The 23,344-nt window shown below is 42.6% G+C and overlaps 1 protein-coding gene across 1 annotated transcript in view; it reads left to right on the top strand.

The window, feature by feature from the left end:
• The first annotated feature begins 8,693 nt into the window (after window positions 1-8,693).
• Window positions 8,694-23,344, top strand: part of rbm46 (RNA binding motif protein 46) — a 50,603-nt gene continuing 35,952 nt past the window's right edge. The window contains exons 1-2 of the mRNA XM_067970158.1: window positions 8,694-8,832; window positions 18,065-18,237. Coding sequence (XP_067826259.1) covers window positions 18,087-18,237 — 151 coding nt within the window. The 5' untranslated portion in view covers window positions 8,694-8,832; window positions 18,065-18,086. The remainder of the gene's footprint in view (window positions 8,833-18,064; window positions 18,238-23,344) is intronic.

Raw genomic sequence — 23,344 nt, forward strand, 5'->3', positions numbered from 1 at the left:
GGTGCTCTGGTCTTGGCTCTGGCTGCACTCCCCAGGGGAATCCTCTCCCCCACCAGTATTCAGAACTGGTTAGAGAGTAAGATACCCTCAGGGGACTCCTGAACTACGTCTGGCAGTCACCCAGTCTCTCTCTGCCTGCACTCTTTTAAGCTGCGGGGTGACCACATCCTGAAACATGCTATCCACGTAGCTCTCAGCCTCACGGATGCATTGCAGTGACACCAGCTGCTGCTCAAGGTCCGAAACCTGGAGCTCGAGCTCCTCTAGCGGACGACACTTCCTGCACATGTGGTTGTCCAGGACACAGGAAGTGCCCTGAAGTTCCCAAATGGCACAGGATGCGCATTCCAGGTCCTCCCTATTTACTATATCTAGTCTTGTCATAATTTTATGTACCTCAATTAAATCTCCCCTCAGCCTCCTTTGTTCCAAAGAAAACAACCCCAGCCTATCCAACCTTTTCTCATAGCTAAAATTCTCCAGCTCTAGCAACATCCTCATAAGTCTCCTCTGTACCCTCTCTTTCACCACCCAGAACTGTACGCAGTACTCAAGCTGTGGCCTAACCAATGTTTTATACAGTTCTGGCATAACTTCCCTGCTCTTATATTCTATGCCTTGGCTAATAAAGGAAAGTATCCCTTATGGCTTTTTAACCACCTTATCCACCTGTCCGGCGACCTTCAGGGGTCTCAGTATCCTCCCATTTATTGTGTGCTCCCTTGCCTTGTTTGCCCTCCCCAAATGCATTACTTCACACTTATCTGGATTGAATTCCATTTGCCACTTCTCTGCCCACCTGACCAGTCCATTGATATCTTCCTGCAGTCTACAGCTTCCCTCCTCACTATCGACACACGGCCAATTTTTGTATCATCTGCATAACTTCTTGATCAAGTCCCCCATATTCAAGTCCAAATCATTAATGTATACCACAAAATGCCTTGTGTGACCCCACTGGAAACAGCCTTCCAGTCACAAAAATGCCCATCAACCATTACCCTTTGCTACCTACCACTGAGCCAATTTTGGATCCAACTAACCACTTTCCCTTGGATCCCATGGGCTTTTACTTTTTTGACCAGTCTGCCATGTGGGACCTTGTCAAAAGCCTTGCTAAAATCCATGTACACTACATCAAATGTGTCACCCTCATCGACCCTCCTTGTTACCTGCTCAAAAAATTCAATCAATTTAGTCAGACATGACCTTCCCTTAACATCTTCCTAAAGCGCGGTGCCTAGAACCGGACACAATACTCCAGTTGTGGCCAAACCAATTTTTGTAAAGGTTCATCATGACTTCCTTGCTTTTGTACTCTATGCCCCTATTTATAAAGCCCAGGATCCCATATGCTTTTTTAACCACTTTCTCAACCTGCCCTGCCACCTTCAACAATTTGTGTACATATACCTCCAGATCTCTCTGTTCCTATACCCTTTTTAGAATTGTGCCCTTTAATTTATATTGCCTCTCCTCATTGTTCCTACCAAAATGTATCACCTCGCATTTTTCTGGGTTAAATTTCATCAACCACGTGTCCACCTATGCCACCAGCCTGTCTATATCCTCTTGAAGTCTATAACTATCCGCCTCACTGTTCACTACATTTCCAAGCTTTGTGTCATCTGCAAATTTGGAAATTGTGCCCTGTACACCCAAGTCTAAGTCATTAATATATATCAAGAAAAGTTGTGGTCCTAGTACCGACCCCTGGGGAACACCACTGTACACCTCCCTGCAGTCTGAAAAACAACCAGATGTGGTTGCTCGGGATCTCGCTGGTCTCCACCAACTACCGCATGCTGCAGTTACAATACATCACCTGCCCTGGCATCTCAATCTAATCTTGTTTTATTTATTTAATTACTTAAAGTTTTTATTCAATCGATTATTTTTAGTTTTATTAATTAGTTAATATGGTTTAAGTTATTAATTTAATAAAGTAACAGCAGCTATATTTTCCCAGCTCTTAATTTAGGACGGAAATGCTTGGTGGGGGTGGGGGTGGAGGAGGGCACGTGCAAGATGTGACGCAGAAAAGGAGACATTGCAAGATGTAAATCTTACATGCCGAGCGTGTTGTCATTAAACTTTTTTTCTGCATTGCACCCATATTTTGGACTGAAGCTGACTGGTTTGACATGCTTGGTTACCTCCCTCCAGGCCTTCTGTAGTGTTTGCCTTGATACTGTAGTAGCACTGGAGGGGAAAAGAATGTCCTCGCTTGCTCAGTCAAAATCTCTAAGGCAGCGTGAAAATCTTGGCACCCTTGTCAGTGCCAAATCAATTCTTTATTCTATGATCCAACTCTGCAACCAAAATGAAGGACATCCTCATTGTAAGAGGTTGCATCTCACTTGAAGAGCTGAAACCTCTCTTCATATATATACCCTGGGGTCACCTGAAATTCTGCCCCCCTCAATAGCAAGCTGCCTGTTAATGCCCAGAAATTCATGGGCAGTTCACCTGTCATACAATGTACACTTTAACTGCTTCATCAGTGCAAAGTGAAACTGCTTCACAGTGAGACTACATTTGTGAATGCACTCTTAGTGTGTTAGGAGTCAAAGTCAAAGGTATGCAATATATTTGCCAGGAAATGTTCTGGAACCATGTCTTTTAATTCTTGCTGCATTCTTAAGCTATAGTTAGTATTCTTAAGCTATAGTTAGTAACATTGACTGTGGGGTCAGTAACCTGAGAGGACAATTTAAAACGCTTCAGCGATTATGTACACAGGCATGCGTATAACTTAGGGCCACATGATTTTAGAAGTCAAACTTAAAGCTGAATTAATAAATAAACCACCTTTATTCAATCCACAGGAGCAGGATAATATGAATTCTTCTCTGTTTATCTTAGCAGTGTAAATGTTTTATTTTTACTAACATATCTAAGTTATAGCATGTACAAATCAAACGCCGGAAGTCTTATAATGTAGACATTTTGTGGAACAAAACATGTTTTATTATTGTTTTCTGATACAGATTTAAAGTACTCTTTGCGACCATGACAGCAGAAAGCCTGGACATGACAAATGGTTCCAATAAACTTGATTCTGTGACCCAGAATGAAGCAGCACTACTTGCCTCGATGGAACAGACAGGATACAGGAATATTGGATTCAGCCAAATAAAGTTTGGTGGACCACCATCAGGTAAGGGTGAAACGTAAAAACTGGGTTAGAATTTCTGTGAGGATTCCCCAACCTCTCGCCGTAACTTCAACAGAAGATTGGCAGAAACCTCGTAGAAACAGCATAAATGGCAAAAGTTCGGAGAGCCTCCATCGAAATTTCCGGCATAGATAATTGAAGATGAAAGCATATCTTGAAGGATTTTAGCTACAACATGACACAGTAGCCTAATTTAATAACTCAAGCATTTAATGGCACCGAAGTTAACACACAATCACAGCAACAATAATCTTGAATAAATATGAATATAAATAAAAATTAATAAACCCTGAGTTTACCCAGGCCACGTTCCCGGCAGTTGCGCTGGGATTGCACCTGCTGGAGAATGTGGATTTAGTGAGAGGGCACCTCATTAGTATGGGGCTGATGAGAGCCCATTCCACTACAGGTGCAAATTGACCTGGCTCCCCCTGCCAGAGAAATGATGTATGCACCTGTTACACATTTAGGATCTTACCTTCGATGTCCTCTTGGGTATTATGGTGCTACTTACTCCAGTAAGCGGTCTGCATTGCCCAATATCAGACTATATAATATTGTAACCCAGCAGTGTAACAAAAATATCCCCTGCAACCTGAATTGGATATTCGTGACTTTTTTACGTGCGTTTCCAATCTTTTCAAAGATGGACCGAGAAAACATCTGGTAAGACAAGGCCAGATAGAAATCACCAAGCTGCTTTATTTCACACCGAGTGAACGTACAGAGTAACAGTTATAATCAGACTCATTTAGTTGCATCAGTTGAATTTTTCTTCGTGTAACAATATAAAATAATGAATACACCACGCTTCCCCACATCGATTGTTTTCCTTGACTGAAACAAATGGACTCTTATCTCTTGCATTCTAACCTTGCAACCTTTGCTTGGCCTGGCAGACTTTGCTGGACCTGACTGTCTGCCTGTGTCTTTGTCTCTGTTTTTTTAAATCACTCTTCGATCACAGCTAAAAGGATCAGAGACGTCCTAACACAATGGTTCTGAATTGTTTATTGATTGCCAAAACGGGCAAACGAATTGCTTATTATTTACAGTCTTTGAGGAAAACAACTTTCATTAACATGTTAACCACCTTTCAACATTTTTTTCTAACTAAGCTTGTGTTAATACACTTTGCTTATAAGACCCAACATTTAAAAGTAATTGTTTTCTTTGGGAGCCGAGGTTGCTTCCCTGGCCTAGACCACCGTTCCCACTGAGGTACACTTGCGCCTTCTGGAGGCTGGTGTTCCTGATTTCACTCAGTGTACCAACCTCTAAACATGTAAGGAGACGCACAACACCCGGTTATAGTCCAACAGCTTTATTTGAAATCACAAGCTTTCGGAGCTTTGCTCCTTCGTCAGGTGAAGTCAAAGCTCCGAAAGCTTGTGATTTCAAATAACCGGGTGTTGTGCGTCTCCTTACATTTGTCCACCCCAGTCCATCACCGGCATCTCCACATCATGGCCTCTAAACATACGCCACGTTCCATTAGGGCCAAGGAAACAGGAACCCCCACCATAGAAAGTGAACGCCTTCGGCTTTATTCCCATATAAGGCCATTGGAAACTTGTGTAAAGTCGGAACTCGCTATTCCGCTGAACTCCTGCTAGAGTTACGATGAGAGTTTGACGAATTGCCAAATGGATTGGAGGCTCACATCTCTTCCTTTATAGCAATTTACGGACACTGCAAAAACAAATTAAAGTAGAGCCTGTTCATATTTTCGTCCAATGTCCGCACTTTGTAGTAGGGGTCATGGATCTTTCACAATTTCTTTTTTGCACCCTAATGTAGGGTGCTGAAGCCAATTGTATGACCTTCACTATTTCGTTCCTACAGTTCCCTGTTTTCTAGGAACTTAAAGCAATTATGATTAGTAAAGAAAAAGTACTGGAGAAATTAATGGGGCCTGATAGTTTTAAAAGTGGTTGCAGAGATAGTGGATGTATTGGTTTTGATCTTCCAGAATTCCCTAGGTTCTAGAACGTTGCCCACTATTCCAGAAAGGAGGGAGAGAGAAAACAGGGAACTATAGACCAGTGAGCCTGACATAGTGGCGAAAATGCTAGAATATATCATTAAGGGCATAGTAACAGGGGACCGAGAAAATCATAATTTGATTAGGCAGAGTCAACACGATTTTATGAAAGGGAAATCATGTTTGACCAATCTATTAGATTTTTTGAGGGTGTATCTAGCAGGGTAGATAAGGGGGAGCCAGTGGATGTAGTATATTTAGATTTTCAAAAGGCATTCAATAAGATACGAAAATACGTACAAACATACGAATTAAAAGCAGGCCTAGGCTACTTGAGCCCTCAAGCCTGCTCTGCCATTTGATAAGATCATGGCTGATCTGATTGTGACCTCAACCCTACTTTCCCGTCTACCTACGATAACCTTTGACTCCCTTGTTAATCAGGAATCTATCCAACTCAGCCTTAAAAATATTCAATGACCCTGCCTCCACCGCTCTCTGGAGAAGGGAGTTCCAAAGACTCATGACCCTCTGAGAGAAAAAAATTCTCCTCATCTCCGTCTTAAATGGGAGACCCCTTATTTTTAAACTGTGGCCCCTAGTACTAGGGGAAACAGCCTCTCAGCATATACCCCTTCTAGTCCCCTCAGGATCTTATATGTTTCAATAAGATCACCTCTCATTCTTCTAAACTCCAGTGTATACAAGCCCAATTTGTCCAACCTTTCCTCATAAGATAACCCCCTCATCCCAGGAATCAGTCAAGTGAACCTTCTCTGAAACACCTCCAAAGCAATTATGTCCTCTCTTAAATAAGGAGACCGAAACTGCACACATGCCCTGTCTCACCAATGCCCTGTACAACCGTGGCAAAACATCTCTACTTTTATATTCCAGTCCCCTAGCAATAAATGACAACATTCCATTTGCCTTCCTAATCACTTGTTGTACCTGCATACTAACTTTTTGTGATTAATGTACTAGGACACCCAGATCCCTCTGTACCTCAGAGTTCTGTAATCTCTCTCCATTTAAATAATATACTGCTTTTCTATTCCTCCTGCCAAAGTGGACAAGTTCACATTTTCCCACATTATACTCCATCTGCCAAATTTTTGTCCACTCACTTAATCTATCTATATCCCTTTGCAGACTCCTTTATGTCCTCTTCACAACTTACTTTCCTACCTACCTTTGTGTCATCTGCAAATTTAGCAACCATACATTCAGTCCCTTCATACAAATCATTGATATAGATTGTAAATAGTTGAGGCCACAGCACTGATCCCTGTGGCACTCCACTCATTAGATCTTGCCAACCTGAAAATGACCCATTTATGCCTACTCTCTGTTTCTTGTTAGCTAATCAATCCTTTATCCATGCTAATATGTTACCCCCTACACCATGAGCTCTTATTTTGTGTAGTAGCCTTTGATGTGGCACCTTGTCAAAACCCTTCTGGAAATCCAAGTACACCACATCCACAGGATCCCTTAATCTACATTGCGTGTTACTTCCTCAAAGAACTCTAATAAATTAGTCAAACACGATTTCCCTTTCACAAGGCCGTGTTGACTCTGCCTGATTGCATTGAGATTTTCTAAGTGCCCTGCTGTAACCTACTTAATAATAGATTCTAGCATTTTCCCTATGACCGATGTTAAGCTGTGCCACACAAGAGGATGTTTCATAAGATTAGGGCTCATGGGATTGGGGGTAATATATTAGTGTGGATTGAGGATTGGTTAACGGACAGAAAACAGAGAGTAGGAATAACTGGGTCATTTTCGGGTTGGCAGGTTGTAACTAGTGGGGTGGCGCAAGGATCAATGCTTGGCCTCAGCTGTTTATAACATATATCAATGATTTAGATCAGGGGACTGAGTGTAATGTATCCAAGTTTGCTGACAATACAAAGCTAGGTTGGACAGTAAGCTGTGAAGAGGACTTAGAAGAGGCTGCAAAGGGATATAGACAGGATAAGTGAGTGGGCGAGATGGTGGCAGGTGGAGTATAATGTGGGGAAATGTGAAATTATCCACTTTGATAGGAAGAATAGAAAAGCAGAATATTTTTTAAAAGGTGAGAGACTAAGAAATGTTGGTAGTCAGAGGGATTTGGGTGTCCTTGTACATGACTCACAGAAAGTTAGCATGCAGGTACAGGAAGGCAAATGGTCTGTTAGCCTTTATTGCAAGGGGGTTGGTATATAAGAGTAAAGAGGTCTTGCTTCAATTATATAGGGGTCTGGTGAGATCACACCTGGAGTACTGTATACAGTTTTGGGCTCCTTACCTAAGGAAGGATATACTTGCCTTAGAGGGGGTGCAACGAAGGTTCACTAGATTAATTCCTGGGATGGGAGGGTTGTCCTATGAGGAAAGAGTGAGTAGAATAGAAGTAGAATTCCCTGGAATTTAGAAGAATGAGAGGTGATCTCATTGAAATGTAAAGAGGCGGCTTGACAGGGTAGTTGCTGAGAGGCTGTTTCCCCTGGCTGGAGAGTTGAGAACTAGAGGTCATAGTCTCAAGATAAGGGGTCAGCCATTTAGGACCGAGATAAGGAAAACATTCTTCACTCAGAGGGTTGTGAATCTTTGGAATTCTCTACCCTAGAGGGCTGAGGATGCTCAGTCATTGAGTATGTTCAAGACTGAGATCAATGGATATTTGGACACGAAGGGAATCAAGGGATATGGGCATAGGGCAGGAAAGTGGAATTGAGGTAGAAGGGCAGCCATGATCTTATTAAATGGCGAAGCAGGCTCGAGGGGCTGTACGGCCTACTGCTGCTCCTATTTCTTATGTTCGATGAGTCAGCTAATTCATCATGGACTGGCTATTCAGGAAAAACTTCTTTATTTAAAGAGAATGTGGAACTAGCTACCACATAGGAACAGGAGTAGGCCATTCCGCCCCTCGAGTCTGTTCCACCATTCAGTTAGATCATGGCTGATTGTATCTTAATTTCATCTACCCGCTTGGTTCTGTGACACTTAATACCTAACAAAAATCCACCAATCTTAGTTTTAAAATTTTCAATTGACATAGCCACAACAGCTTTTTAAGGAGAGTTCCAGATTTCCACTACCCTTTTTGTGAAGAGTGCTTTTTGACATCACATCTGAACTGCTAGCTCTAATTTTAAGGTTATGACCCTTATATGGAGTGGTTGAGGCAAATAGCATAGATACAGTTAAGGGGAAGCTAGATGAGCATATGAGTGAGAAAGGAATAGAAGGATATGTTGATTGGGTGAGATGAAGTAAGGTGGGAGAAGGCTTGTATGAAGCATAAACACCAGCATGGACCAGTTGAGGCGAATGGCCTCTTTTGTGCTGTAAAGTCTATGTAATTCCTTTTTCAGCTTATTTCTCCCTCTCTCCACAGTTGCTCGCCTCGCTTCCCATACACGTAGCTTAACACTCGTTTTGTCCGCCTCCTTCTTGATCTCGCCACCGCTGATTGGCTGCATTTGGAAACTAACAAATGCACAGTAGGAATTGGTCAATTAGCTTGTCAATCGGGAGCGGGCTCAGCGCCAGATTCCACATTTCTCTGTCTCGTGTGGTCAGCGTTTGTTGACGTCAGTGGCGGATTTTTGTTGTTGTGGGTAACACCCGGAGGTGGTGGGCGTTTTCCTCAGAGCCGGAGCGCAAAATAAACAAGGTGAGGAGGGACCGGAACCAGCATCTGGCGGAGGAGACGACGCCAAAAGTTTACTTCGTTTAATTTTTTTCCGCCTCGAACTAATCAAAAAATCTTTGACGTCACAGCTGCGGATGGACAAATCCCGATCATTGTTATTGTATCCCTTTTCCCCGAACGGCAGGCCCGTTTGGTCGGGCCGCGGCTTTTCATTTGGTTTTCGGATTTTCCCGCGATTGCGCTGCTGCGTTATCTGGCGACGGCGGAAAAATGAGCCGATGGGGCGAGGCTGGCGTCGAGTTTAGTCGGACACCAACACCCACCTCTCCCGCTCGCCAGCCGCACGAAACCTCCCTCGCGTGGAAGTTTGGTCTTTGAGGAACCATGTGAGGAGAAGGGAGGTTAAACTGTCGATCAACCCCCATGTGCCCCGCCCGCCCGCCCTCCCTCGCCTTTTCCCCGTCTCGAGCTCAAGTGAGTTGGATGAAGGCTTTCGGCCTGTTTCCCGCCGGCGCGCGCTGCCCCACTGAACACAAAACCGTTTAACTGGAAAAGAACCCCGGCAATGGTAGCGTTCCATGGCCTCGAGCGACCCCTCACCACGCGCTGTCTCCTTATCTTGGCCGTCGAGTGAAGGAGGCATAGCCCGTCTTCATCACGAGGGTATCGCTGATACTTTGCGGCCGGTGCGGTCTTATTCTGATGGTTTATAATGAGGTGACTGGAAAGTCACTAGCCCGTCGAGATCCGGTTTAGAATTCAAAAATTAGTCAAAATAATCACTAACCCATTTAAAACGCTAGGAACAGTGTCTACCTTTGACTGCAATGACGTGTTTAAACCAAAAGAAAATGGGAGTTGGTAGGTGCGCACTCTTTCCCCCACAAGCACTTTCGCAAAGAACATCAATAGTTATTCTAAATTCACAAGTGACCAAGATGCACCACTGGAAACGGATTCATTTTTTTGTGAGAAAAGCAATGATATGGATTACAAACCTTATTAAATAAATAGTGCTGGAATAGTCACGTTCATTTTGCCATTAGGCGCACCAAAAGTCACATTCTTCATTACAGTGTCATATACTGCAGCAACAAGGATGAACAAAGTTGCTCTTTCAGGATGTTTATGTAAACATTTTTCTTTATTTTGGGCCCTTGTTTTTGATATCCATTTGATTTTATTAGTTATGTGTTTGAGGGTGTTTCACTGCTAAACAAAGTGTCTTGAATAGCTGTATTTCAAACATGACATGGGTTTGTGCTTTATCTCAAATTTTGCTGGAGTTACTTGGAAGCAATTATTAAGACCTATTGGTCACAGGAGTGAGGTCAAACAGGGTAAAAAAACCATCACTGTCAGTGGATGAGGTATAGTGTAAGGTGACCTGAGATTGGGTATGTGTCTTGATCAAGGAAGCCTTCCAACTCCAGTCTTTGACATCAATTAAGAGCAATAAGTCTTTGTACCTGCCAAGAGCAGTTCCAATGTAAGTTTGTACTGGATGGCATTGACTGTGCCTCTGCAGTAAATAATTTCAACCTTTTTCACATTTTAATACATTGTGAAATGACAATGCAATATATCCACATTGCAGAATACGTTCAAGTTGAATTGTCTCTGGTGCTATCAGTACTGGCCATTGTTATCGAAGAAGCACGGAGCCTTCAGCATTTGATCAGTTCTGGAAGCACTAAGAAAAAGAAACTGAGAAAGGGGTTACATTGGATAATTACCTCCATTTTTGTCCTGCTCCTATAAGTAAAACATGAACTTCAAACTCATGTCTTCTAAAATAACAGAAGTGAAGAAGCAGAAAAAATGGTTAACAACCTTGTCATATAGTCTTAAAACCCCTTCCAGCATTGAGAAGAAATACTGCAAAGTAATGGGAACCAAAGTTTGCATCAACTGAAGTAGGGTTTCTTCTGCTTTGTAGTACTATCTTTCAATTTTGGTGGAATCATTTAGATCACAATTTTGACCTCTGTGACGAACGCCTTGACTCATCCATCCAGAAGGACGCTATGGTTCCCCCCCCCCCCCTGCCAATTGGATGCAACTGTTTCTTAAATGATTCTAGTGTTTTTTGACTCCCAATACCCTACTGGAAATCCATTCCATGTGCTGATTTATTTTGTGTGAAGATGCACCTCCTGACATAAGTCTTAAATTTTCCCCTAATGCTATACTTTGAAGTCATGTTCTGATGTACCTTTTCTATACGTTTTGCTACCTTATGTACTTCTGTAAGATCACCTGTTGCTTTCTTTCACAAGTTTTTCCAGTCTTTTTTCATAACTCAATGCTATGATGCCTTAACCAAACTATTTTGTCTTTCTTTGATCTTTGAACTGTTGTGTCCCAAAACTATTTTACCACCTTGGCTGGAAGTATCCCTGTCAGCTCCTTTTTGTCAGAAATTTATGACAGTTTTTAGTTCATTCAGGGGTTGGAGAGCATTTCTAATTTGATATGTGATTTGAGGTGGACTACAAGACAGAAATCTTGAGCAGTATTTTTGTCCTTTTGAGCTCAGGATGATGACCACTGGCAGTGTTATGTTCCAGAAAAGTGAGTTTTTTTAAGTTCAGTGAGAATAGATTAATTTTAGATGGCAACAAATTGAATGGTACAGCTGCTGTCTGTTCTTTCACCTCTGGGACCTGTTTTTGAATGGAATGAAAGCCTTTTCTTGGTTTTAATTCATAACATAGTATGGGAAAATAGTATATTCTGTATAGGTTACAAAGCAATAATATGTACAAGGTATATTATTCCTCTAACAATGAAATACAGATGCCACTGAAGTTCTAATCCTTTGGTAATCAAATGGAATCTGACATTAATTGCTGTTTGCCACGATACCTATCAACAGCGAAAAGAAAAACAATAAAATATGTCCCAAAAACTCCAGCCCTGTGTAAAACAAATAATAAGACTAGACCACATCTAATAGATCCTGAAAGTGTTCTTTATATTTGGTATAAAGAAAAACAAATGAAAATAACGGTATGATAGTAATAGTAGGTATAGTTTATATTGTGTCTCCTCATTCTTCTTACCGAAATGCATCACTTCACATTCCCCTGCGTTAAATTTCATTTGCCATGGTCTGCTCATTTCACCAGTCTGTTACTACATTGTTTACTACATTTCCGAGTTTCGTGTCATCTGCAAACTTTAAAATTATACCTTCTATACCCAAGTCCAGGTTATTAATATATATCAAAAAGAGCAGTGGTCCTAATACTGACCCCTGGGGAACACCACTGTATACTTCCTTCCAGTCTGAAAAACAACCGTTCACCACTACTCTGCTTTCTGTCCTTTAGCCAATTTTGCATCCACGCTGCCACTGTCCCTTTAACTCCATGGGGTTTAATTTTATTAAAATACCACAGAATAGACTTGTTATCAAATGCCTTTTGCAAGTCCATATATACGTCAATTGCACTACCCTCATCAACACTCTCCGTTACTTCTTCAAAGAACTCAATCAAGTTAGTCAAACACTATTTTCCTTTAACAAATCCGTGCTGATTTTCATTTATTAGCCCATACCTTTCGAAGTGCCAATTTATTTTGTCCCAGATTATTGTCTCTAAAAGTTTCCCCACCACCGACGTTAGGCTGAGTGGTCTGTAATTGCCTTTCCCCCTCCCCTTTTTTGAACAGGGGTGTAACATTTGCAATCTTCCAGTCCTCTGGCGCCATCCACCAAGGAGGAGTGGAAGATTGTGGCCAGAGCCGCCTCAATTTCCATCCTGACTTCCCTCAGTAACCTAGGGTGTATCCCATCTGGACCGGATGACTTTTCTACTGAGTACTGCCAATCTTTTATCTTTATTTTTATCATATCCAATGTTGCTACTACCTCCTCCTTTACTGCTACAATGGCAGCATCCTCTTCTCTTGAAGACAGATGCAAAGTATTCATTTCATGCCTTGGGCATACTCTCTGCCTCCAAAGAAGATATTTTTTTAGTCCCTAATCAGTCCCATCTTTTGACTACCCTTTTAACATTTGTATGTTCATAAAAGACTTCTGGGTTCCCTTTTATGTTAGCTGCTAATCCATTCTCATACTCTCTCTTTGCCCCTCTTAGTCCCTTTTTTAGATCTCCTCTGTACTTTTTGTATTCAGCCTGGTTCTATGAACCTTACATTTGTCATAAGCCTCCTTTTGCTGTTTCATTTAATCTCTATATCTTTAGTCGTCCAGGGAGCTGTAGCTTTGGATGCCCTTCCTTTTCCCCTCATAGGAATTTGTCTACACTGTACCCGAACCAACTCTTGAAGGCCCCCCATTGTTCATTTGCTGTTTCGCCTACCAATTTTTCATTCCAATCCACCTGGGCAGGATCCCTTTTTAACTCACTGAAATTTGCCCTCTTCTAGGGTAAGTGTTTCTACGTTTGATTGTTCCTTGTCCTTTTCCATAACTATTCTAAACCTAATGATATGATCACTGTTCCCTAAATTCTCCCCCACTGAAATATGCTGCAACTGCCCCACTTCATTCCCCAGAACTAGATCCATTACTGTTTCCTTCCTGGTTAGGCTGGAAACACACTGTTTCAGAAAGTTCTCTTGAACACATTTTAGGAATTCCTCCCCCCTCTTTGCCCTTGACACTGTTACTGTCCCAGTCTATATTGGGACAATTGAAGTCCCTCATTATCACTAATCTATAGTTCTGTGTCTCTCATGTAATTTGCCTGCAAATGTTCTCCTCTATCTCCTTCTCACTATTTGGTGGCCTATAGTATACACCCAGTAGCGTAATAGCATGGGACTATTATTGTGCCTTAATTCTAACCAGATAGATTCTGTCTTTGACTCCAAAACTACATCATCCCTTTCCAGCGCTGTAACAGTTTCTTTGGTCAGTACCGCCACACCCCTTCTTTCCTGAATACATTGTAGCCAGGAATATTAAGTACCCAATCTTCCCCTTCTCTGAGCCAGGTCTGTTATTGCCCCTATGTCATAGTCCCATGTGGCGAATTGAGTCTGCAGCTCACCAACCTTATTTACCACGCTACGTGCATTTACGCACATGCACTCTAAACTCATCTTAGACTGCCTCGATTTGCCCACTGTCTGATCCCTCCTATTTTTGAAATCTTCATTACTCTAGTACTACTTGTCCGTCCCAGCCCTCTGTGCACCTTGTTTCTCTTCCCTAATGTTACCTCCTGGTGTCCATCCCCCTGCCAAATTGGTTTAAACCCTCTCCCACAGCACTAAACCTCCCCACGAGGACATTGGTCCCAGCTCTGTTGAGGTTCATCCCATCCATCCTGAACAAATCTGTCCTGGTCCAAATGGCTCTGGGAAACTGAAGCCCTCCCCCTCCTGCAATATTGCTCCAGCCACTCATTAACCTGTCTTATTCCTACACTCACTAGCGCATGGTACTGAATTACTCCCTAGCTCTTGAAACTGATTGCAGGAACTCAACCATTTTCCTTCCTGTGTCATTGGTTCCTGTGTGGACCACAACTCCTGACTGTTCCCCTTCCCTTCCCTCAAAATGTTCTACATCCTCCCTAGATTAGGGAAAAAATAATAAAAAGTAGACCTAGTTGGAACTGCTGTCATTTAGCATACCCAAGTATAGACATTAGCACTTGGAAGATGGTCATGACTGTGAAGAGGAGAATACTGAAGAGAAAGGGGATGACTTTCCGTAGCACCATCTGGCAATTTGTACAGCTAGCGACAATCTAATACATCAGCGATTCATGTGGTTATCTTCCTAACCCTGCCACCTTGGTTAGACCACATTTAAGAGTACTGTGCATAGTTCTGATCTCTATATTACAAGAAGAATATAGATGCACTGGAGAAAGTGCAAAAAAGATTTACAAGGGTGATACCAGAATTGAGAGGGTAAGACTGAACAAGCTGGGGCACTTTTCTCAAAGAGATGAGAGGTGATCTGATAGAGGACTTTAAATTAAAAAGGGGTTCACTAGGGTAGATGTAGAGAAGAAGTTTTCACTTGTGGTGGAGATCAAAACTAGGGGCAATAAATAAATGCAATAGCAAATTTAGGAGGAACTTCTTTACTTTGAGAGTGGTAAGCGTGTGGAACTCATTACCATGTGGAGTGGTTGAGGTAAATAGCAAAGGTGCATTTAAGAGGAAGCTAGTTAAGTACATGAGGGAGAAAGGAATAAAAGGATATGTTGATAGGGTGAGATGAAGTAAAATAAAAACAGAAAATGCTGGAAAAGCTCAGCAAGTGAGGCAGCATCTGGAGAATTCTGACAAAAGGTCTTCGACCTCTCTCCACAGATGCTACCTCACTTGCTGAGCTTTTCCAGCATTTTCTGTTTTTGTTTCAGACTTCCAGCATGCACAGTATATAGCTTTTGAGATGAAGTAAAGTGGGAGGAGGCTCGTGTGGAGCATAGACCTGTTGGGCTGAATTACCTGTTTCTGTGCTGTTAATCCTATGTAACAACAGTCCTTTCTGATATCTGTCCCTCATTCAATTCTCCTCATGAAATTAAAACCAAATGTCACCAGTCACACACATGCCTCCTGAAAACTAAGGCTCTGATAGTGTGGAGCGATTGTGTGTGTGCGCACGCACACACGATCCAAAGATTCCAAATCTTTACTGGCTTCAACTATGATGAAACAATATAGTCACAGAGGTGTTACCCAATAGTGTATTTCCTAAGTCTTCCTTTTCCCACTCTGGTGCTGCTATGAGGTGCTGGTCCTGTGGCTTAAGAATGGGTGGTGGAAGGCTACTGTTGCTTAAATGAGTGCACTGGAGATACCCGTGATGGGCAACTTCTAGGAGTGCGACCCTGAGACACGCCGGCTGCAGTCTGATGCATCTTGGCTGATGCTGGGGCAGTTTGGCTCAGCTGAGTTAGTGGCATCTGTACAGGCATTGAACAGAGCATGTGACAAAGGTGCAGCTGTACGGTTCTTTCTCGTGGGGGCATTATGTGCAACTCTCATTGTGTGAGTTAAACTCCCATGGGGCTGCTCTTGCGCTGATTTGCATAAGAACAGACTGCAGGAAGTTTGTAACCTGATCAAAGTCCCTGTTCTCCATTCGATCCCCCAGTCTGCCTACGCTGCTGGACAGCCTTCCCAGGTTGGAGGAGATGGTGGAGGCCAGAGCCTGAATGGTCGCAGTTTGATTTTCCATTGAAGTTGCAATCCCCGCTGCAGCTTCCACAGAGGAGACCACCGATTCCGTGATAAACTGCAGAGAGATCATGCCTTGTGCCAGAACTCCATACACGCTGGAGGATGACTACTTCATATTCTCAGCCATGACTTAGCAGCTCCTTGGCAGCATATCCAATGCATCCACTATTTGCTGGTGCATTGCCAAAATCCTTTTCTTAAAGGTGGGGGCACTGAAGTTTACATCTCCGCCCTCTTCAACAGTACTTGGACATGGGTTCACCCTCTGGCCAGCTGTGTCCTCACCTATCCTTTCCATCACTGGCAGCTGCTGCTGACTTGTGATACACGTTTTATCCAATGAAGACTCCTAACTCACTATCTGTCGCACCCAGGGTGCTGATCTCTGTGCTGGTGTGTAAAGGGAGTGGGAGAGGTTCCAGGCTGGCGACGTTGGATTGGCTGTCTTATAGCAGGGGCCTATTCTTATGAAGAACCTGCAAATTAAAGACAGGAACAATGAATAGCAAGTAACGGGGAGGTTAGGAAGCCTCAGACGTGGAGTAGTTTGACATTACCGGTTTGGTTTGCTTGCTGAAAGAGATGTACATTGAGGAAAGATAGAAGGAAAGAGAAAAAGACAGAGCTCCCATTGCTCCATTCCTCCTGCCTCCCCATCCTCGACTGTGAGGGGGAAGCCAATGGCCAGATTCTCCTGCTCCATGGATATGAGGACCTGAAAGGAGGCTGGCCCTCTTGTTCTTATCTTATGACTATCATGCCACATCTTGTTCTGTAAAAAGAAGGGGAGCTTATACCAAAAGCTTGTGAATTTATGTGAGGCTTGCTGTTGTATGCATGATGAGGGTAACATGCAGTGCGCAGAATTGAGAGGTGTCACAGAGCAGGAGACTGGCAGAATGGTGATATTTCCTAGCAGAAACAAGAAGAGTGCATTGATTTCCGTGTGCAGCCAGTTGACGACGATATGCTGCACGTGCCTGCTGTGAGAGCAACAGCGACTAATAACAGTACAGGTGAAGCTAGAAGGAGAGTTAGATTAGTGTCCATTGGTAATTAGAGAAGCAAGTGGAGAGTGGGATGGAAATGTGTGGGAGAAGGAGGGGAAATGCTGTGGCAAGACGTGATGCAGAGAAGGAGACAGTGAAAGATGTAAATCTTACACGGTGAGTGTGTCAGGTCATTAAACTTTTTTCTGCATTGCACCCATGTTCTGGGGTGAAGCTGACTGCTTTGACATACTAGGTTACCTCCCTCCAGGCCTTCTGTAGTGTTTGCCTTTTTACTGTAGTAGCGCTGGAGGGGAAGAGGATATTCCTGCTTGCTTGCTCAATGAAAATCTCCAGGGCAGCATGAAAATCTTGGCATCCTTGTCTGTACCATATCAATTCTTTATTCTGTGCTCCAACTTTGCAGCTAAAATGAAGGACATCCTCATTGTAAAAGGTTGCATCTCACTTTAAGAGATGAAACATCTCTTCATGGGCTCACCTGAAATCCTGCCCCCTTCAATAGCAAGCTACCTGTTAATGCCCAGTAATTTATGGGCATCTCTCCTGTCATACAATTTACACTTTAACTGCCTCATCAGTGCAAAGTGCGATTGCTTCACACTGAGACATTTGTGTGAGTGCGCCCTTAGTGTGTTAGGAGTCAAAGTAGGCTGACTGGTGTGCAATATATTTACCAGGAAATTTTCTCGAACCATGTCTTTTGGTTCTTGCTGCAGTAGTGTCCCTTAAGCTATAGTTAGTAACACTGACTGTGGGGTCAGTAACCAGAGAGGACAATTTAAAACACTTCAGCGATTTATGTACACTGACATCCATATATCTTTGTTCACATAATTTTAAAAGTCAAAACATAATGCTGGATTCATAAATAAACCACCTATATTCAATCCACAAGTGTAGGATAATACAAATTCTTCTCTAGTCAGCTTAGAAGTGCAAAAGTTTTATTTTTACTAACACTCATCTAAGTTATAGCATGTACAAGTCAAACACAGGAAACCTTATAATGCAGACATTTTGTGGAACAAAACATGTTTTATTATTGTTTTCTAATACAGATTTAAAGTACTGCTTGTGACCATGACAGCTGAAAGCCTGGACATGACAAATGGTTCCAATAGACTTGGTTCTGTGACCCAGAATGAAGCAGCACTACTTGCCTTGATGGAACAGACAGGTTATACCATGATACAAGAAAATGGACAAAGAAAGTTTGGTGGACCACCACCAGGTAAGGGTGAGACGTAGAAACTGGAGGTAGAATTTCTGTGAGGATTCCCTAACCTGCCGTAACTTCAATAGAAGATTGGCAGAAACCTTGCAGAAATATCATAAATGGCAAAAGTTCAGAGAACCTCCATGGAAATTTCAGGCATAGATAATTCAAGATGAAAGCATTTCTTGAAGGATTTTAGCTACAACTTTACATGGTAGCCTAATTTTAATAACCCAAGCATTTAATGGTATCAAATTGAACATACAATAATAGCAACAATAATCTTGAATAAATATAATGGTAATATAAATAATAGCACCTGAGCTCACCTAGGCCACGTTCGGGCAGATACGCTGGGATTGCGCCTACTGATGCCCTCCAGCACTGACTCTGCTGGAGTATGTGGATTTAGTGGGAGGGCACCTCATTAGTATGGGGCTGATGAGAGCCCATTCCACTACAGGTGCATATCGAACTGGTTTCTCCCCTCCCAGAGAAATGATGTAGGCACCTGTTACACATTTAGGATCTTACCTTAGATGTTCTCTTGGGTATCATGGTCTTAGTTACTCCAGTAAGTGGTCTGGGTGTCTTATGTTTAGGGGTGTGCCTGTATTGCCAATATCTGACTATATAATATCGTAACCCAGCAGTGTACCAGTAGTATGCCTTGCCATCTGAACTGGATATTCGTGACTTTTGTACGTGCTTGTTCAATCTTTTGAAAGATGGACTGAGAAAACAACTGGTAAGACAAGGCCAGTTTATCTAGGATTGCAACGGGATCTTGATAAATTGGGCCAGTGGGCCGATGAATGGCAGATGGAGTTTAATTTAGATAAATGTGAGGTGATGCATTTTGGGAGATCGAATCGGGCCAGGACCTACTCCGTTAATGGTAGGGCATTGGGGAGAGTTATAGAACAAAGAGATCTCGGAGTACAGGTTCATAGCTCCTTGACAGTGGAGTCACAGGTGGATAGGGTGGTGAAGAAGGCATTCAGCTTGCTTGGTTTCATTGGTCAGAACATTGAATACAGGAGTTGGGATGTCTTGTTGAAGTTGTACAAGACATTGGTTAGGCCACACTTGGAATACTGTGTACAGTTCTGGTCACCCTATTATAGAAAGGATATTATTAAACTAGAAAGAGTGCAGAAAAGATTTACTAGGATGCTGCCAGGACTTGATGGTTTGACTTATAGGGAGAGGTTAGATAGACTGGGACTTTTTTCCTTGGAGAGTAGGAGGTTGAGGGGTGATCTTATACAAGTCTATAAAATAATGAGGGGCATAGATAAGGTAGATAGTCAAAATCTTTTCCCAAAGGTAGGGGAGTCTATAACGAGGGGGCATAGATTTAAGGTGAGAGGGGAGAGATACAAAAGGGTCCAGAGGGGCAATTTTTTCACTCAAAGGGTGGTGAGTGTCTGGAACGAGCTGCCAGAGGCAGTAGTAGAGGCGGGTACAATTTTGTCTTTTAAAAAGCATTTGGTCAGTTACATGGGTAAGATGGGTATAGAGGGATATGGGCCAAGTGCAGGCAATTGGGACTAGCTTAGTGGTATAAACTGGGCGACATGGACATGTTGGGCCGAAGGGCCTGTTTCCATGTTGTAAACTTCTATGATTCTATGATTCAGATAGAATCATTAAGCTGTTTTATTTCACAGCGAGTGAACGTACTATAACAGCTATAATCAGACTTATTTAGTTCCATCAGTTCAAGTTTTCTTTGTTTAATATAAAATAATTAATACACCACACTTCCTCACATCGATTGTCTTGCTTGACTGAAATAAAAGGACTCTTAACTACTCTCCTGCATTATAACCTTGCAGCCTTTGCTGGACCTGACCATCTGCCTGTGTCTTTGCCTTTGTAGTTTAATCACTCTTCGATCATAGCTAAAAGGACCAGAGAATTCCTAACATGCTGGACATGTGTGGTTTATCAAATGCCAAGACAGGCAAACAAATTGCTTATTGTTTACAGTCTTTGAGGAAAATACCTTTCAATATTTTTATTTAACTAAACTTGTGTTTCTGCACTTTGCTTCAAAGGCCCAACATTTAAAAGAAGCAGAGACTGCTTCCCAGGCCTAGACCACCCTACCCCACCCTTCCCATTGTGGTACACCTGCACCTTCTGGAGGCTGGTGTGTCTGATTTCACTCAATGTACCAAGCTCCAAACATCCGCCAGGTTCTATTAGGGCCAAGTAGCAGGAACCCCTGGCATAGAGTGAATGCCTTTGGCTCTATATAAGGCCACTGGAAACTTGTGTAAAGTCAGAACTCGCTATTCCGCTGGACTCCTGCTAGAGTTATGGTGAGAGTTTGATGAATTGCCATATGGATTGGAGGCTCACATGTCTTTTATAGCAATTTATGGACACTGCAAAAACAAATTAAAGTGGTTCTTGTTTTCGTCCAATGTCCGCACTAGCGTGCTTTGCTGTGGGGTCATGAATCTTTCACAATTTCTTTTTTGCACCCTAACCTAGGGTGCTGAAGCCAATTGTAAGACCTTTACCATTACGTTGGATGAGAGTAAAATCATCATGGACTGGGCATTCAGGAGAAACTTCTTTACTTCGAAAGAATGTGGTGAGAATGTGGAACTCGCTACCAAATAGGAACAGCAGTAGGTCTCGAGTCTGTTCCACCATTCAGTTAGATCATGGTTGATTGTATCTTAACTCCATCTACACATCTTGGTTCCTTAATACTTAAAACCCTTGCCTAACAAAAATCTATCCATCTCAGTTTTGAAATTTTCAATTGACCTAGCCACAACAGCTTTTTGAGGGAGATAGTTCCAGATTTCCACTACCATTCATGTGAAGAGTGCTTTCTGACATCATACCTGAACAGCCTAGCTCTAATTTTAAGGTTATGCCCCCTACGTGGAATGGTTCAGGCAAATAGCAGATACATTTAAGGAGCAGCAAGATATGTACATGAGGGAGAAAGGAATAGAAGGAATTGTTATTGGGGTGAGATGAATTAAGGTGGGAGGAGGCTTGTGTGTAGCCTAAACACCGGCATAGACCTGTTGGACAGAATCGTGGAATGTTTACAGCACAGAACGAGGCCATTCGGCACATCGAGCCCGTGCCGGCTCTGTAAGAGCAATCCAGTTAGTCCCATTCCCCAGCTCTTTTGCCGTAGCCCTGCAATTTTTTTCTCCAAGTATTTATCCAATTCCTTTTTGAAAGCCACGTTTGAATCTGCTTCCACCACCCTTTAGGCAGCGCGTTCCAGATCATAGCTATTCGCTGCATTAAAAAGGGTTTTCCTCATGTTGCCTTTGGATCTTTTGCCGATTACCTTAAATCTGTGTTGCCTGGTTGTTCACCCTTCCGCTAATGGGACCTCTTTACTTTACTTTCTCTGCTCTAAGAACAACCCCAGCTTCTCCAGTCTGTCCACGTAACTGAAGTCCCTCATCCCTGGAACCATTACACTAAATCTTTTCTGCACCCTCTCTAAGGCCTTCACATCCTTCCTAAAGTGTGGTGCCCAGAATTGGACACAATACTCCAGCTGTGGCCGAACCAGTGGTTTATAAAGGATCAACATGACTGCCTTGCTTTTGTACTCCATGCCTCAATTTATAAAGCCCAGGATCCTGTATGCTTTCTCAACCGGTCCTATCCCCCCAGGTCTCTCTGTTCCTGCACCCCCTTTAGAATTGTACCATTTGGCTTATATTGCCTCTCCTCATTCTGCCTGCCAAAAGTATCACTTCTCACTTCTCTGCGTTAAATTTCATCTGCCATGTGCCCGCCCATTCCACCAGCCTGTCTATGTCCTCTTGAAGTCTATTACCATCCTCCTCACTGTTTACTACACTTCCAAGTTTTGTGTTATCTGTAAATTTTGAAATTGTGCCTGGTGCACCCAAGTCTAAAGTCATTAATATATGTCAAAAAAAGCAGTGGTCCTAGTACTGACCCCTGGGCAACACCACTGTATACCTTCCTCCAGCCCAAAAAATAACCGTTCACTACTCTCTATTTCCTGTCACTTAGCCAATTTCGTATCCATGCTGTCTCTATAGGCTTCAATTTTGCTGACAAGCCTATTATGTGGCACTTTACCAAAAGCCTTGTGAAAGTCCATATACACAGCATCAACTGCATTGCCTTTATCAACCCTGTCTGTTACCTCATCAAAAAACTCAAGTTAGTTAAACACGATTTGTCTTTAACAAATCCGTGCTGGCTTTCCTTTATTAATCCACACTTGTCCAAGTGACTATTAATTTTATCCCACATTATCATTTCTAAAAACTTTCCAACCACCGTGGTTAAACTGACTGGCCTGTAGTTGCTGGGTTTATCCTTACACCCTTTTTTGAACAAGGATGTAATATTTGCAATTCTCCAGTCTTCTGGCACCACCCCCATATCTAAGGAGGAATGGAAGATTATGGCCAGCACCTCTGCAATTGGACTGGGTGACTTATCTACTTTAAGTACAGCCAGTCTTTCTAGTTCCTCTTTAGCAATTTTCACCCCATCCAGTATCTCAACCAGCTCCTCTTATTTGAATTTGGCAGCATCTTCTTGCTTGGTAAAGATAGATGCAAAGTACTCATTTAGTATCTCAGCCATGCTCTCTGCCTCCATCTGTTGATCTTTTTGGTCCCTAATCGGTCCCACCCCTCCTTGTTTACTATTTATATGCCTTTAGAAGACTTTGCATTCCTTTTATGTTAGCTGCCGGTCTATTCTCATCATCTCTTGCATCTTTTACTTCCTTTTTCACTTCTTCTCTGTACTTCCTATATTCAGCATTGTTCTCATTTGTAATATCAACCTAAGATCTGTCATAAGCCCCCTTTTTCTGCTTCCTGTTACACTCTATATCTATTTTCATCCAGGGAGCTTTGGCTTTGGTTGCCCTACCTTTCTCCCTCGTGAGAATGTACTCAGACTGTATCCGAACCATTTCCTCTTTAAAGGCCGCTCATTGTTCGATTATAGTTCTGCCTGCCAATCTTTGATTCCAATGTACCTGGACCCAGTGAAATTGGCCCTCTAGATTTTACTCTAGATTGCTCCTTGTCCTTTTCCATAACTAATCTAAACCTTATGATCACTGTTTCCTAAATGT

The sequence above is a fragment of the Heptranchias perlo genome, chromosome 1, assembly GCF_035084215.1.
Source record: "Heptranchias perlo isolate sHepPer1 chromosome 1, sHepPer1.hap1, whole genome shotgun sequence".
Lineage (NCBI taxonomy): Eukaryota > Metazoa > Chordata > Chondrichthyes > Hexanchiformes > Hexanchidae > Heptranchias > Heptranchias perlo.